The 12814-nt window shown below is 38.1% G+C and overlaps 2 protein-coding genes across 2 annotated transcripts; both read right to left on the minus strand.

Annotated features, from left to right (window-relative positions):
- Window positions 1-45: 45 nt before the first annotated feature.
- On the minus strand, window positions 46-905 carry LOC108952314 (NAC domain-containing protein 104-like). The gene is made up of 3 exons (XM_065141127.1): window positions 701-905; window positions 325-608; window positions 46-207 (listed from the first exon to the last, which is right to left on the minus strand). Exons 1-3 carry the CDS (start codon window positions 840-842, stop codon window positions 127-129), a joined length of 507 nt encoding a protein of 168 aa, XP_064997199.1. The 5' UTR covers window positions 843-905; the 3' UTR covers window positions 46-126.
- Window positions 906-9453: 8548 nt separating this feature from the next.
- Window positions 9454-11788, minus strand: LOC135632451 (leucine-rich repeat receptor-like serine/threonine-protein kinase RGI4). Its single transcript, XM_065141048.1, has one exon. The coding sequence runs from the start codon at window positions 11602-11604 to the stop codon at window positions 9523-9525; it is 2082 nt and encodes a 693-aa protein (XP_064997120.1). The 5' UTR covers window positions 11605-11788; the 3' UTR covers window positions 9454-9522.
- Window positions 11789-12814: the final 1026 nt, after the last annotated feature.

Genomic DNA, 12814 nt, shown 5'->3' on the forward strand with positions numbered 1-12814 from the left:
CATCGATAAGGCAAGGTCCATATGAATTAGGCTTAGTGGCACATCTAACAGAGAAGTGTGGATTTATTGGTAGAGTAAGTGCGTACATGACACTGCACCTCATTGAAGGTTTAAGGTATTGCTGTCTTAATTTGGCAAGCATACTTCATCGAGATCATCCAGGGATAGGAATACCTCTTCGAGCCACGAAAGCTCGCCTGTGAGCTGCTGGTCGACTCATGCACTCGACGTATGACCCATCTGTTGAGTTCCTAGTGATCATGGAAGATCTGGAAGAGTTGAAGGAAGAGAATTCGATCGAACATAAAAGTTGAGTTGGCTAACGTGATAGTAGTACGTACATACTGCTCGTCGTCTCTTCCCTCTGGTACTGGTGCTGCTTGAGCTTCCTCCACTAGGACTAGAACCGAGAATGCCATCCAGTAAATGGTACCGATGCATTACCCTGTTGGTCTTGATACCCTCCGGAGGTTGGCCAATGTAATAATACCTGAGAGTTTTCTTCATAGCAGCATCCTTATTACTGCATATTATGATCTTATCGGCTCTGTTTTGCTTTCTCCTTGTGAAGAAGCACCAGAATCGGTCACCTCCTTGAAGAGCTTTACCTAAAAATGAAGGGCATAAACCAATGTATCTAAACTGAAACGTAAAGCACGAGGATAGTATATATGCAAACCATTTAGGTACTATGGGGCACATTCATGGAGATCGATGCTGGGGATGACACCAGGCTCGCAGTGAAGGACAGCAGCCTTGCGGTAGAGGAAATGGACGATGAGCTCTTCATCGGAGGGGAAGAAGCGAAAGCCAGGTGGGAGGTTGGCAGTTCCTCCTCCCATGCTACAACAGGAGACTGGAGAAAGGATATGGAAGAAAGAGCTTGAAGATCGACCACGAAGTAATTCGTGCATCATACTTTAGTTTGATCTTTACAGTGTTTGAGAGAGAGAGACCTGCAAGTGTGGATGAAAACGGAACAAGACTTCAATTTATTGTTGGCACACATAGGTTTCTTCTAAGAAAGATTTAGGTACTAAGAAAGTCCAAATAGCTTAGCATGAATTAATACTTCTATCTTCTCAAATAATAGAGCTCCTTTTCCAAGTGGAAAGATGGATATCCTGCACTCTCATGAGACGGACGAAGTCCTTTATGTCCCATCTCTTGCTCTCTAATCCTTTCTACGTGGAAAGGTGGGATATCTTTCACCTCCTTGAGATGAGATGGATGCTGTCCTTTATGTCCATCTCTTGCTCTCTAATCCTTTCTAGGTAGCAAGGTGGGATATCTTTCACTTGCATGAGATCGATGGATGCCGTCCTTTATATTCATCTCTTGTTCTCGTACTGTTCCACTGCAGAGGTTTTAGACAAAAGCATCGGTGCAGTTCAAAGAGTAGTCGTAGATGAAAGCAGGTAAGAAGTCTTATCGACGAGACACTACCCCATGGAGAGGGACACTCCTAGAAAAGGCTTCACATTATGCTTTGCATTATCTGCTGCATTTAGAACGAAAAAAAAAAGATCACTCCCCATGAAATAGTTCATGTTAACTTTGGCAACATAAATAAAGAGTTCTCATATATATATATATATATATATATAGTAAAAGATGAGATTATCTTGACTTTCTTTTGTGACTCATCATCTTTCCACATTCTCTCATTGTCGTCTATCATTTTCATTCTATCATAAAGTCTTATCACACTCATCCCTTTTCTCTTTTGCATACATCGTTATCAATTTGATGAGAAAATTGATAGTATCAAAATTTAATGAATAGGAGAATACATTGAGAGAGTCGATGAAGATGATTAAACGGTAAGATGAAGGTAAAAATAACTTCTTATATAGGTGAGGAAGAGGGTCAAGAGTCATCTTTTTTTTTATTCCAAAAAGTAACAAAAAAAAAAACACTCGACTAAACAAATAAAAAAGGATTTTCTTAAAAATATTCAAATCTAAAGATCAGAACACGTTTCTTCTGCAATAAAAAGAATAGAAACAGTCCTAACTCTACATCTACTTAGTCAATTGTGCAACTAGACAACCTTACAGATGGCTAGCAATAGGTTATCAGGTTGGGTAGCAACCTGTTGTTAAGTTGGGTAGCAAAATCCAGGAAAGAAGTACCGATGTCATCCATCACTTTCAACAGTATCCATAATTGTCTTCACTTGACACTAATGATCGACCAATCTGCATAAATTAGTGCAATCATTTGACAGCCTTTTAGGCAAGTAAATGAATCCACCAAGAACTACATGTTATTGCTAGTTTATTTGCAATCGAACCCTGAGCCATTTGTCTCACAACAACACTGTAACCAAGGAACACTTGGAGATAGGAACTGAGACGAGGATGCTCCTGGTCATGCCATCACAATAAGTACGTCACTCTTCACCAGCAAACAACTATCAGCACTGTTGTGTGTGTATATATATATATATATATATTCTCAAATCTAGTGAAGATTTTTTCATCTACGGAAACCATAAACATCAAAATGTATTTTTTATATATTTAACATCAAAAAATATATTACAAATAATTTAACAATACAACTAATCAGACTCGTGATAAAATATTAAATAAACTATATTCAACTTCTATTATAAAATAATAAGATTATAATATCACTCTCTCTAGATTAAGAAGAAGAAATCTTAAGAATCTACATCAATCGGAATCAATTTCATAAACCGATTGTTGATTTTTTTTCCCTAGATAAAATTCTCTTTTCTTCTGACGACTATCCTTTTGATTTTTTCATCTAAACCATATAAGATTATAATTAAAATTTTAATTAACCCCATGATCCCACCCAATAAATCTCCCCCTGTGTGAGAAGAGTTTATATATTTGTTATCTCTTATAAGTTTTTATGAAAACAATGATTTAATCATTATATCAGTTATCTTTTATCATTATATGTGATCCATTATTATCAGTAAAGATTTAATCATCAATAATACCTGACATTAATATTCTTGAATTTGAAATGAAAAGTTGATTTTTTTACATACATGAATAGTATTTTGATTATTATAATATAAAATAAACTTCTTTCGAGTCCTAACACTTTTTAAATACTTTTTCAAGCTTATGTTACAAATATATACTCAACTTCAGTGCAAAATAAAGCAACATATATTTATAATTTTGACTACTAAGATATTACTCCCTTAAAAATGACATCAAGAAATTAGAGGTAGACTTTCAAGAATCAATATCATTAGTCATGTCTATATCTATGTAGTTAAGATTTTTTAATACCAAAGCATAAACATAGTATAGAAGTGTCTTCGAGATACCTTAATATTCACCTAACTGCTGCTCAATATTCTTTTCTAGAATTAAAGAGAAATCGATTTATTAGTAAGGCATAAGGTATTTTGTTCATATCTTATTTATCTTTCTCATTTATAGGATACTATCTCAAACTTAACTTAAAATGATCCGCAAGTACATAATAAATAGATTTTTATCTACTCATATTAAATCTATCAAAAAAAATTTCACTACATCTCTATCGCGATAATCAAAGTTTATCATTTTTTTTTATCATGAATAATCCTTGTGTTGAATCTCGTATTTTGATGATGAAACTACTTGATATATGTTTATGATTTAATCTGCGTTTTGAGTGACGCAGGATGCTTCGATCAGGATGAGACAATTAAAGCAGGAAAATCATGTTGTGCCGAAGGAACATGTCAGAAGATTGGACGTCGGGCCGGTGGATCGGTCGACGTATCGACAGAAGGCTTCGGGCCGTGAACTCGGGCATCGGGCCAAGAAGAGCGGGTATTGTGCCAAGGATATCGGAGTTGCGGAGTCAACTGGCCGATTGGGCAATAGGCTGCAGGAGAGGACGATGCGCCGAAGAATCGGACGAAGCGTCGAGGGACCAATGACATGTCGGACAACTTGGTTAATTGCTTAGGATTAATTGTCTCGATCGAAGTTTTGTTTTGTTGTGCAGGATTAACTACGATGAGAGTAAGACAAGCAGCAGGAGTTGCGCCGGAGTCAAGATCATGATCACGTTGGGAGTTCGAGAGTTCGACGGAAGTTCGGACGGTCATCGGAGGTTCAGAGAGAACAGATCCGAGAAGTCCAGAAGCTTGCCAAGCGAAGCTCGTCGGAACTCGCCAAGTGGATCGTCGCAAAGTCCAGGAGTATGCCGGATGTCCGCAGAAGGATCACCGAGGGTTATCGGTTGATCGACGGAAGTTAGCCGGAAACTCGCCGGAAGAAGCGATTGACGCATCGGAGCAAAGCTGCAGAAGTTGTCTTAGAGTTAATCGTAGTTAGCATGATGATTAAGCATGAAAATGGGAGGTGATCCCATTAGCTTAATCTTGGGGCAATTGGGCCCCTGAAAAGATTCAAAGTGGGCCGAATGGAGTGAACCATTCGGACCTTGATTGCACCAGGAGGTGCAACCGCCCCAGCCAGGAGGTGCAATCGCCTGGGCTGTGGGGTTGGGAGGTGCAACCGCCCCAGCCAGGAGGTGCAACCGCCTGGGCTGTGGGGTTGGGAGGTGCAACCGCCCCAGCCAGGAGGTGCAACCGCCAGGGCTGCGAGGCTGGGAGGTGCAACCGCCCCAGCCAAGAGGTTGCACCGCCAGAGCTCAAGTTCCGAGCTCTGCCAGGCGATGCAACCACAGAGCTCAGTCTTCGAGCTCTGGCAGAGTGGTGCATCAGCCTGAGCTCAGTCTCGAGCTTTGCCAGGTGATGCATTCACCAAGCTCAGTCTTCGAGCTCTAGCAGAGAGGTGGATCAGCCTGAGCTCAGTTTCGAGCTCTGCCAGGTGATGCAACCACCGAGCTCAGATTTCGAGCTCTGCCAGGTGATGCAACCACCAAGCTCAGTCTTCGAGCTCTGCCAGGTGATGCAACCATCGAGCTCAGTCTTCGAGCTCTGGCAGAGAGAAGCAATCGGCAGAGCTCAGTCTTCGAGCTCTGCCAGGCGGTGCCACCTCTCCAGTCGAGAGGTGCAACCGCCTGATCCCAGAATTCTGGGATTTGATCGATTTGATCGTTTTGAGCTCGAATTTTGAATTGGGTTGGGGCCTATAAATACCCCACCCATTCAGCACTGAAAAGATACAGACCAATACCGAAATCTTGATCTTTTCTGTGATTCTAAGAGCTCAAAAGTGGTGTAAAGCCTTTAAGTCTCCTCCTTCTGTTCTTCAAGTTTTCAATTGTAAAGTGAGGAGAGAAAGGTCTGTAAAGGTTGTCTCCTAAGCCTGTCAAAAGGAGAGAAATTGTAAGAGGGAAGTTTGGCCTTCGCCCATTGAAGGAAGGCACCTAGTTGACGTCGGCAACCTCATCGGTGGAGGAAGCCAAAAGTGGAGTAGGTCAAGGCTGACCGAACCACTCTAAATCTCTGGTTTGCGTTTATTTTCGAGCACTTTATCATTACTGCAAACCTCCCTCATCACTACTGCTCTCTGCGCTTTCACGAACAAGTTCTAAGTGCTGTTCTTCCAAATCTGCATTCAGACGTAAATTCGTATTTTCATACATTACAGTTTACGTTTGATTCTGCAGAACTGTTTTCCGTGCTTTTACGAACGAGCTTCTTTGCAGTTTACGCTTACATTTTAATCCTATTAATAACTGCAATCTGTCCTCTATGATTTTACGAACGAGTTTCAACATTTAGACGCAAAACTGCATTCAGACGTAAATCGGCTTTCCTCGCTCAATCATCAGATTTCAGTTCACGTTTACGTCTTGATTTCAACTGCATACTGCCTTCTGCGAGTATACAAACGAGTTTCAAAGTTTAGACGTAAATCTGCGTTTAGACGTAAATCTGCGTTTAGACGTAAAACTGCGTTTAGACGTAAATCTGCGTTTAGACGTAAAACTGCGTTTAGACGTAAATCTGCGTTTAGACGTAAAACTGCGTTTAGACGTAAATCTGCGTTTAGACGTAAATCTGCGTTTAGACGTAAATCTGAGTTTAGACGCAAAACTGCGCTTAGACGCAAAACTGCGCTTAGACGCAAACTGATACAAACTGAGAATTTGCTTTTGCATCATAATAGTTTTTGAACGAACGCAGCTTTTGGTTTTTAAATTAATATAAGATTTCCGATGCACTAATTCACCCCCCCCCCCCTCTTAGTGCTCTCGATCCTAACACCTTGTACCAAGAATATATTTTGTGGAACCTAAGTCTTTCATAGCAAAAATATTGCTTAACTCACCTTTTAAATATGTAATTTTCTTAGTATCATAAACGATAATTAACATGTGGATAGAATGATTAAATTATTATCAAAAAAATATCTTATATAAATAAAATAATCAAAAGTAATCCTATCATACTCATTTATGTCATACAAGAATTAATCATTTTATATCATTATCTTGCTGCATATTTAAGTCCATATAAACTCTTCTTCATGCAGATCAAATTTTTTTCATCTTTAACTTTGAACCCTTGAGATTGTTGAACCTATATTTTCTCCTCCTAGTCGCTATAGAGGAAAATAAGTTTTATATCAAGCTATTAAATCTCTAAGTTTAAATTAATAGTCAACCAAGAATAATTGGAATATAAGATATCTTGATCATGGGCAAAAAAATTTCTCAAAATCAGTGTTTTTCTTTTGACCAAATCCTTTCATAACTAACCTTGCTTTGGATCCAAGCTATGCGCTATTTTCTTTCTTTTTTGATCTGAACACTTATTTATTCTTTGATGCTTTTTTTCATTAGGTAATTTTACTAAGTCAAATGTATGGTTCTCATGGATTTCATATCTTCTTATATGACTATTAACTATTTATATTTCTACTCATATAACATAAGCTCTTAGTAAATGTTTTATTCTCCCATGTCAATAAGTAATACATATTCATGAGAAGAATACCTTTGAAAATGTCAATGTTTCTTCTCGATTGATTGATGTCTAGGTTGTGGTTCTAGAAGGCCTTGCTCAACATATTTATCGACATTATCATTTGAGAGCATATCATTATGATCTTCCTATTTATCTCTACTGAGAGGAGGCGTTAGGACCCATATCTATAGGATTTTCAACTTTAATTTCTGAATTTTCTCAAAATATTCATAAGTATGATTTTTAAAAATATCATATCCTTATTTTTGATAACTTTCTTACTTTCACGAGTAACCAAAATTTTCATATGCATAACCCAAGATGATATATTATTTAGATTTATCATCACTCATTTTTTGGAATGTGAATAAATGTCATAAAGCTAAATACACTTAAATGATTATAAGAAATATCTTTTTTTGTCTATACTCGTCTGAAAGATTAATCAAATCTACTGTAATTCTTATTGCTTATCGTAAAAGTACATAGAAAGTTTAGCGTGAGAGAACATGCTTCTTATTATTTCATCAATTGTGTGGTTCATTCTCTTTTAACTTCATTATGCTTTGATATTTTAGCAATTATCTTTTCAAGATAGATACCATGTTTTCTACAATATATTTTAAATGACCCTATATATTCTCTACCATTATCAGCTGACACATTTAACTTTCTGAAAATACTTAAACATAATTAGTACTTGATCTTTATTTCAAAGAAAAAGTTTCAACATTTCTAGAACAATCATCAAATAAACATAATAAAATATAAAGCACCACTAAGAGTTTTAACATTAATACATAATTAAATCCAAAATATTTGATTTTCATAGGAACAATGAGGGTAAGTTTATACCTGTCATAGGAACAAGCTTCTTTTTAATAAAGGTTATTATCTTTCTTTTCTTTAGCTTTCATTTTTTATTACCAAAAATACAAACATAACCTTTATCATCAAGTACACCCGTAGATATTAAGTTAAGGCTCATTTTGAGAACCTGTCTCGCATTATTTAATATAATTTTGTATCCAATATTAGTTTCCACACAAATCTTTTCCATGACATAATTTTTGTCATTGCATCGTTTCCCATTCTTATATAACCAAAATCATCAACTGTATAAGATGTAAGAAAAAATGAAGCAACCAAATTAATAATCTAAGTAGAATCATGGCATGTGAGATTAACTACACTATAATAATATGTAATAATAACATCACCTTCAAATGCAGCTGCAGTTGCATCTTCTTTTCTTTCTTTTTGTCATTGTGCTCTTTTGATTGTTCCGTTTTTAATATTCTACACTCTTTTCATATGGCATTTCTCTTGATCTGCAGTTGCACATTCCTCTTGACTTATCACAATTTTCAGAATCTTAAAAGTTTCTAATGGTATCTCTTTTTCTTTTTTCTATAACAAGTGCATCAGATTGGAGAGCAAATCCATGTTCATTGAATAGATTTTACTCATTATTAGGAGCAAAATTATTAATAGTTAATATTAAAGGTTTTCAACTATCAAGTAGTGTGCCAAGAAGAATACAAGCCTATTACTTACAGACTATTCAACTGATTCACAATATCTTAGAAGTCATTTATATGCTCATCCATATTACTTTCATTTTTATATATCAAATAAAAAAAAATTATCCAAGAAAATTGTATTATGTGATGTTTTTCTCTTATACAAATTTATCAATTTTATCCATAATGAATATCCATTTGTTTCCTGAGATACATGACAGAATACACTATTGTCAATCTATTGTTGATCAAACCAATATTTTTTCTATTCATCTTTTTCCACTCTTTATCTGTTTTTGTCTCTTGATTTAGCCTCCCACCCTTCAATGAAATCATACAAATCTTTACAAAATAAGATATTTAGGCTTCTAAATAGAATAATTAGTTGTTGTTAATTTGAACATGATCTACCTAAATTCTCCATTTTATTCACACATGATACCATTTCATTAGAAAAAAGATTAAATATATGGAGAATCTTTAATCTGGAAAAGCAATAAACATTAGAATATACTTTTTTCACTTAATATATATCAAATAGAATATCATTCGGTAACAAATATATTATAAATAATTTAACAAAACAAAGACAAGATATATATGGAAAATCCTTCAACATAAAGGAAAAAACATCACAAGCAAACTAGATCCAACTTCCACTATAAAGTAATCTAATTATAATGTGACTCTCTCTAGATTAATTAGAAGATATCAATATCATATGAAAAATAAAAAATTATGAAGAAAAATTGAGGAATAAAATTTTAAAGATTTACACCCATCAATTTAGAGAGCATGGTATTTAGATCGACATATCATAAAATCATGATAATCAAAATTAATTTTACAAACCAACTATTAGCTTTTTCTTCCTAAATCAAAATCTCTTTTCTTATCTAAATCACATAAGATTAACCGTATGCGTCTCACCACTTAAATTACAAGTGGATATATATATATATATATATATATATATATATATATATATATATATATATATATATATATATATATATATATATATATATATATATATATATATATATATATATATAGTGCATGAAAAGTTACAGCTAAGTAGAGACTTCGTGTGGAATATGGTGATTCTGAGAACAGCTAAGCAAGTGGGTGACATCACTCTGCTGTCGCCAAGGAGAGTTCGGAATCATCACTTTCTACGTACATGGCCTGACGCTGGAGTCTGTGTACTCTTTCGATGAAGAGCCTGAAGGAAGGCGAGGACCCGTCTAAAATAGAATTCCTTACAGTTTGGTCTCTCTTTTTTGACGGATACAAGCAATGGTATACGATTGTCGCCACCGAGTAGGAGACGATGATACCGCTGATGAACGTTGCAATGACGATCGCTTCATCCAAGGTGATATTTTTTATTGACCCGGATGTGTTTTGGCTTTCGGTTGAGTATATGAGATACCTGTTCCCAGAGGTGATGACAGAAACATGCTTTCCAAATGCAGGACGAATTCCAGAAAGATTATTGATGGACAGATTTAACAGTGTCAAGCTTCTCATGCCTGCTAAAAAACTTGGAATCTCACCAGTAAAACCATTGTCTGAGAGATCAACAACCTCCAATTCTGTTAAAGCAACGAGAGAGGGTGGTATGGATCCACTGAGTAAGTTATGACTGAGGTTAAGAGCTATCCTCAGGTTAGCAGGCATTGTAGGAACTGTTCCACTCAGCCTGTTGCCTCCCAGCTTCAGTTCCATCAGAGATGGCATGTTACCAATGGTATCGGGTATAGAACCATCGAAATTATTACCTTCTAAGATCAAGTTCGAAAGACTCTCTAATCTGGAAATTGCGGATGGGATCACACCAGTGAGGGAGTTTAGGCTTAGATCTAGTACGTTCAATTTGACCTGCAATTCGAAGAGCTTATCAGGGATGCCGCCACTGAGGTTGTTCTTTTGAAGCTTCAATACAACCAGCTTTTGAAGGCTACCCAACTCCTCCAGCAATTCGCCATGCAAACGATTGGATGCAAGATTTAAGAGCGTCAGATTCTTGCAGCCGCCGATCTGTGGATGAATCTGCGAGTCCAAATTATTGTCATTCAGCTCCAAGTACGTCAAATTGGAGAGATTCCCAATCGTTTCTGGAATGGTCCCATTGAGTGAATTCCCACCAAGCCGCAATCGGTAGAGATTATGAGACAGATTATTAGGAATATGACCTTGAAGCTTATTGTTTGTCAGATCCACGGACACCAGATTAGGAGCTGAGAGAAGGTCCGCTGGTATCTCGCCGCCAAGGCTATTGTAGCTGAGGTCCAAAACCCTGACATACTTGGTAATTCCGGAAGGTATGCTGCCGATGAATTGGTTCTGATTGGCGGCAAATCGAGAGAGACTCGTGATGTTGGACAAGCTTTTGGGGATCAGCCCGCCCAACTTATTAGAAGAAAGGAGCAGCGTCTCCAACTTAGAGAGCTTCCCGATCCCTTCTGGAGTCGACCCAGAGAGGTCATTCTGGCTTAGATCCAATAGGGTCAGGTTTTGATGGCCACCGATGTCACTTGGGATTTGGCCATTGAAGGAATTCGCAGACAGAACCAGTTCCTCCAATCCTTGGCTCTTCTCAAGAGCAGGCATCTCTCCGGTGAAGCCATTCGCAGAAAGATTCAAGCTTTTCAATCTGGCGAGGCCATCTAACTGCGAATCGACTGCTCCAATGAAGTTATTGAAAGACATATCCAGCGTCTCCAAAGAACTGAAACGCGAGAAATTTGTTAGAGCACCATATAACATATTGGAGCTGAGATTGAGTGACTTCAGCCCATGCAAGAAGCTGCAGTTGGGGAAGAAGAACCCGGGGATGACGGTCAAAGAGTTCGCAGAGAGGTCAAGGGACTCCAAAGAGTCAAGGCGGCAGAGTAGGTCGAAGAATCTGGCAGCCGACGAGGAGTTGAAGGCGGTGTATAAGCCGACGCCGGAGAGGTCTAGGCTTTTGACCACCGAGGAGTTTCCTGAAGAAGAGCACTTGACTCTTATCCAACGACAAGGATTTGGGTCACTCGTGTTCCATTTAGCGTTGGGTAAGGAGCTGTGGAGGCTCCGGGAGAGAATCCCCATGATTCGTGTTTGGGTTTGGCTGAGTTGGGAGGTGGGAGTGTCAGCAGAGCCATGCAAAGAACACAAAAGGAAGCACAAGAAGAGAAGAGGAAGGAAGAAGGGTTCCACATACGTCTTCATTTCACCCGGCTCTTCAACAAACACGTAAGTGGAGTGAGAAGATAACGAAGAGAACACAAAAGAATCGAAGATGTTTGACCTCTTCTCTGTCTCTCTGGTCTTCGCAGCAGAACCAAAGAAGCAACGAGCAACTTTTTCCACACTCGTGCTTCGTGGACGGAGGAGGATGACGACCAAAGGTAAGAAGACATTTCTTTGCGATCCAACGAGATGATGGAAAACGGAAGGAAACTGAGAAGAACCGAAGGGGACGTCTGTGGAGGGGTGGTGCTTGGGTTGGCCCCTGAATCATATGACTGAGTCACAGCTGCTGATGAGAGTGACAGCTTTGGAAAATAAGAGTGAATGCGACGTGGAAGAGACTTGACTTTGTAGGGCGACTTGGGTTGGGAGGTGATAGAAAGTTGGGGCGGGGAAGAAGGAGACGTCAGTGGGCCCACGTTGACCATGACTTTGGATTGACTCAAACAGGATCATATGATCTATTTCTTATAATCACAGCTGCAGTCATGCTCTTATTGCTACTATGGAATTGTTGACTTGCAGTGTGTATTTGTTAAAGCTTTGATATAAAATTAATTAACATAAATGATATCTTATACAGTAATCCTTTAGTTTAGGTTTACAAAGTAATACTAATAATATTGATATATTATATACATGTCAACTTGATATGCATGAATATTTCAACATAAATGGTATCGACTTTCTCGCGTATCAACATTAGATTGGGCTGTCTGAAGGCTTCCGACGCACTGGGTTTGAACAAGTCGGATTGATCCACCTCTAACATTTTGCCTGCCACCATCACTTTTACGTTCAACAAAGCTACAGTGTGTGCTGCTAAATTCCAGCAAAATCCGTCAGATTACCAGACTGGTCTTCCATTTTGCGTTTCAGATGGTTTGAGTCGCATACATCTTCAACGGATGCATTTATTATGCTTCCTGCAAGTCTACGACAGACCTGCTTACGAGTCCAACTTCGAACCCATTCTTCCATGGTTACCCCACGCTGATGTGATCCAATCAACGATGTACTTGTTTTCCACGAGCTGGTCTCCTTACCTATCACCATTCTCCACCTCCATCTCCCTACCGGAATACAGAGCTCCTCGTGCATTAAACTATTCCTCGAGGTACTCTGCAACTCCAGAGAATGTTCAGATCTCCTCGAAGAAGACAACTCCTTTTGACTGCTAACATATCTC

Source organism: Musa acuminata, chromosome BXJ3-3, assembly GCF_036884655.1.
Source record: "Musa acuminata AAA Group cultivar baxijiao chromosome BXJ3-3, Cavendish_Baxijiao_AAA, whole genome shotgun sequence".
In the NCBI taxonomy this organism is placed as follows: domain Eukaryota; kingdom Viridiplantae; phylum Streptophyta; class Magnoliopsida; order Zingiberales; family Musaceae; genus Musa; species Musa acuminata.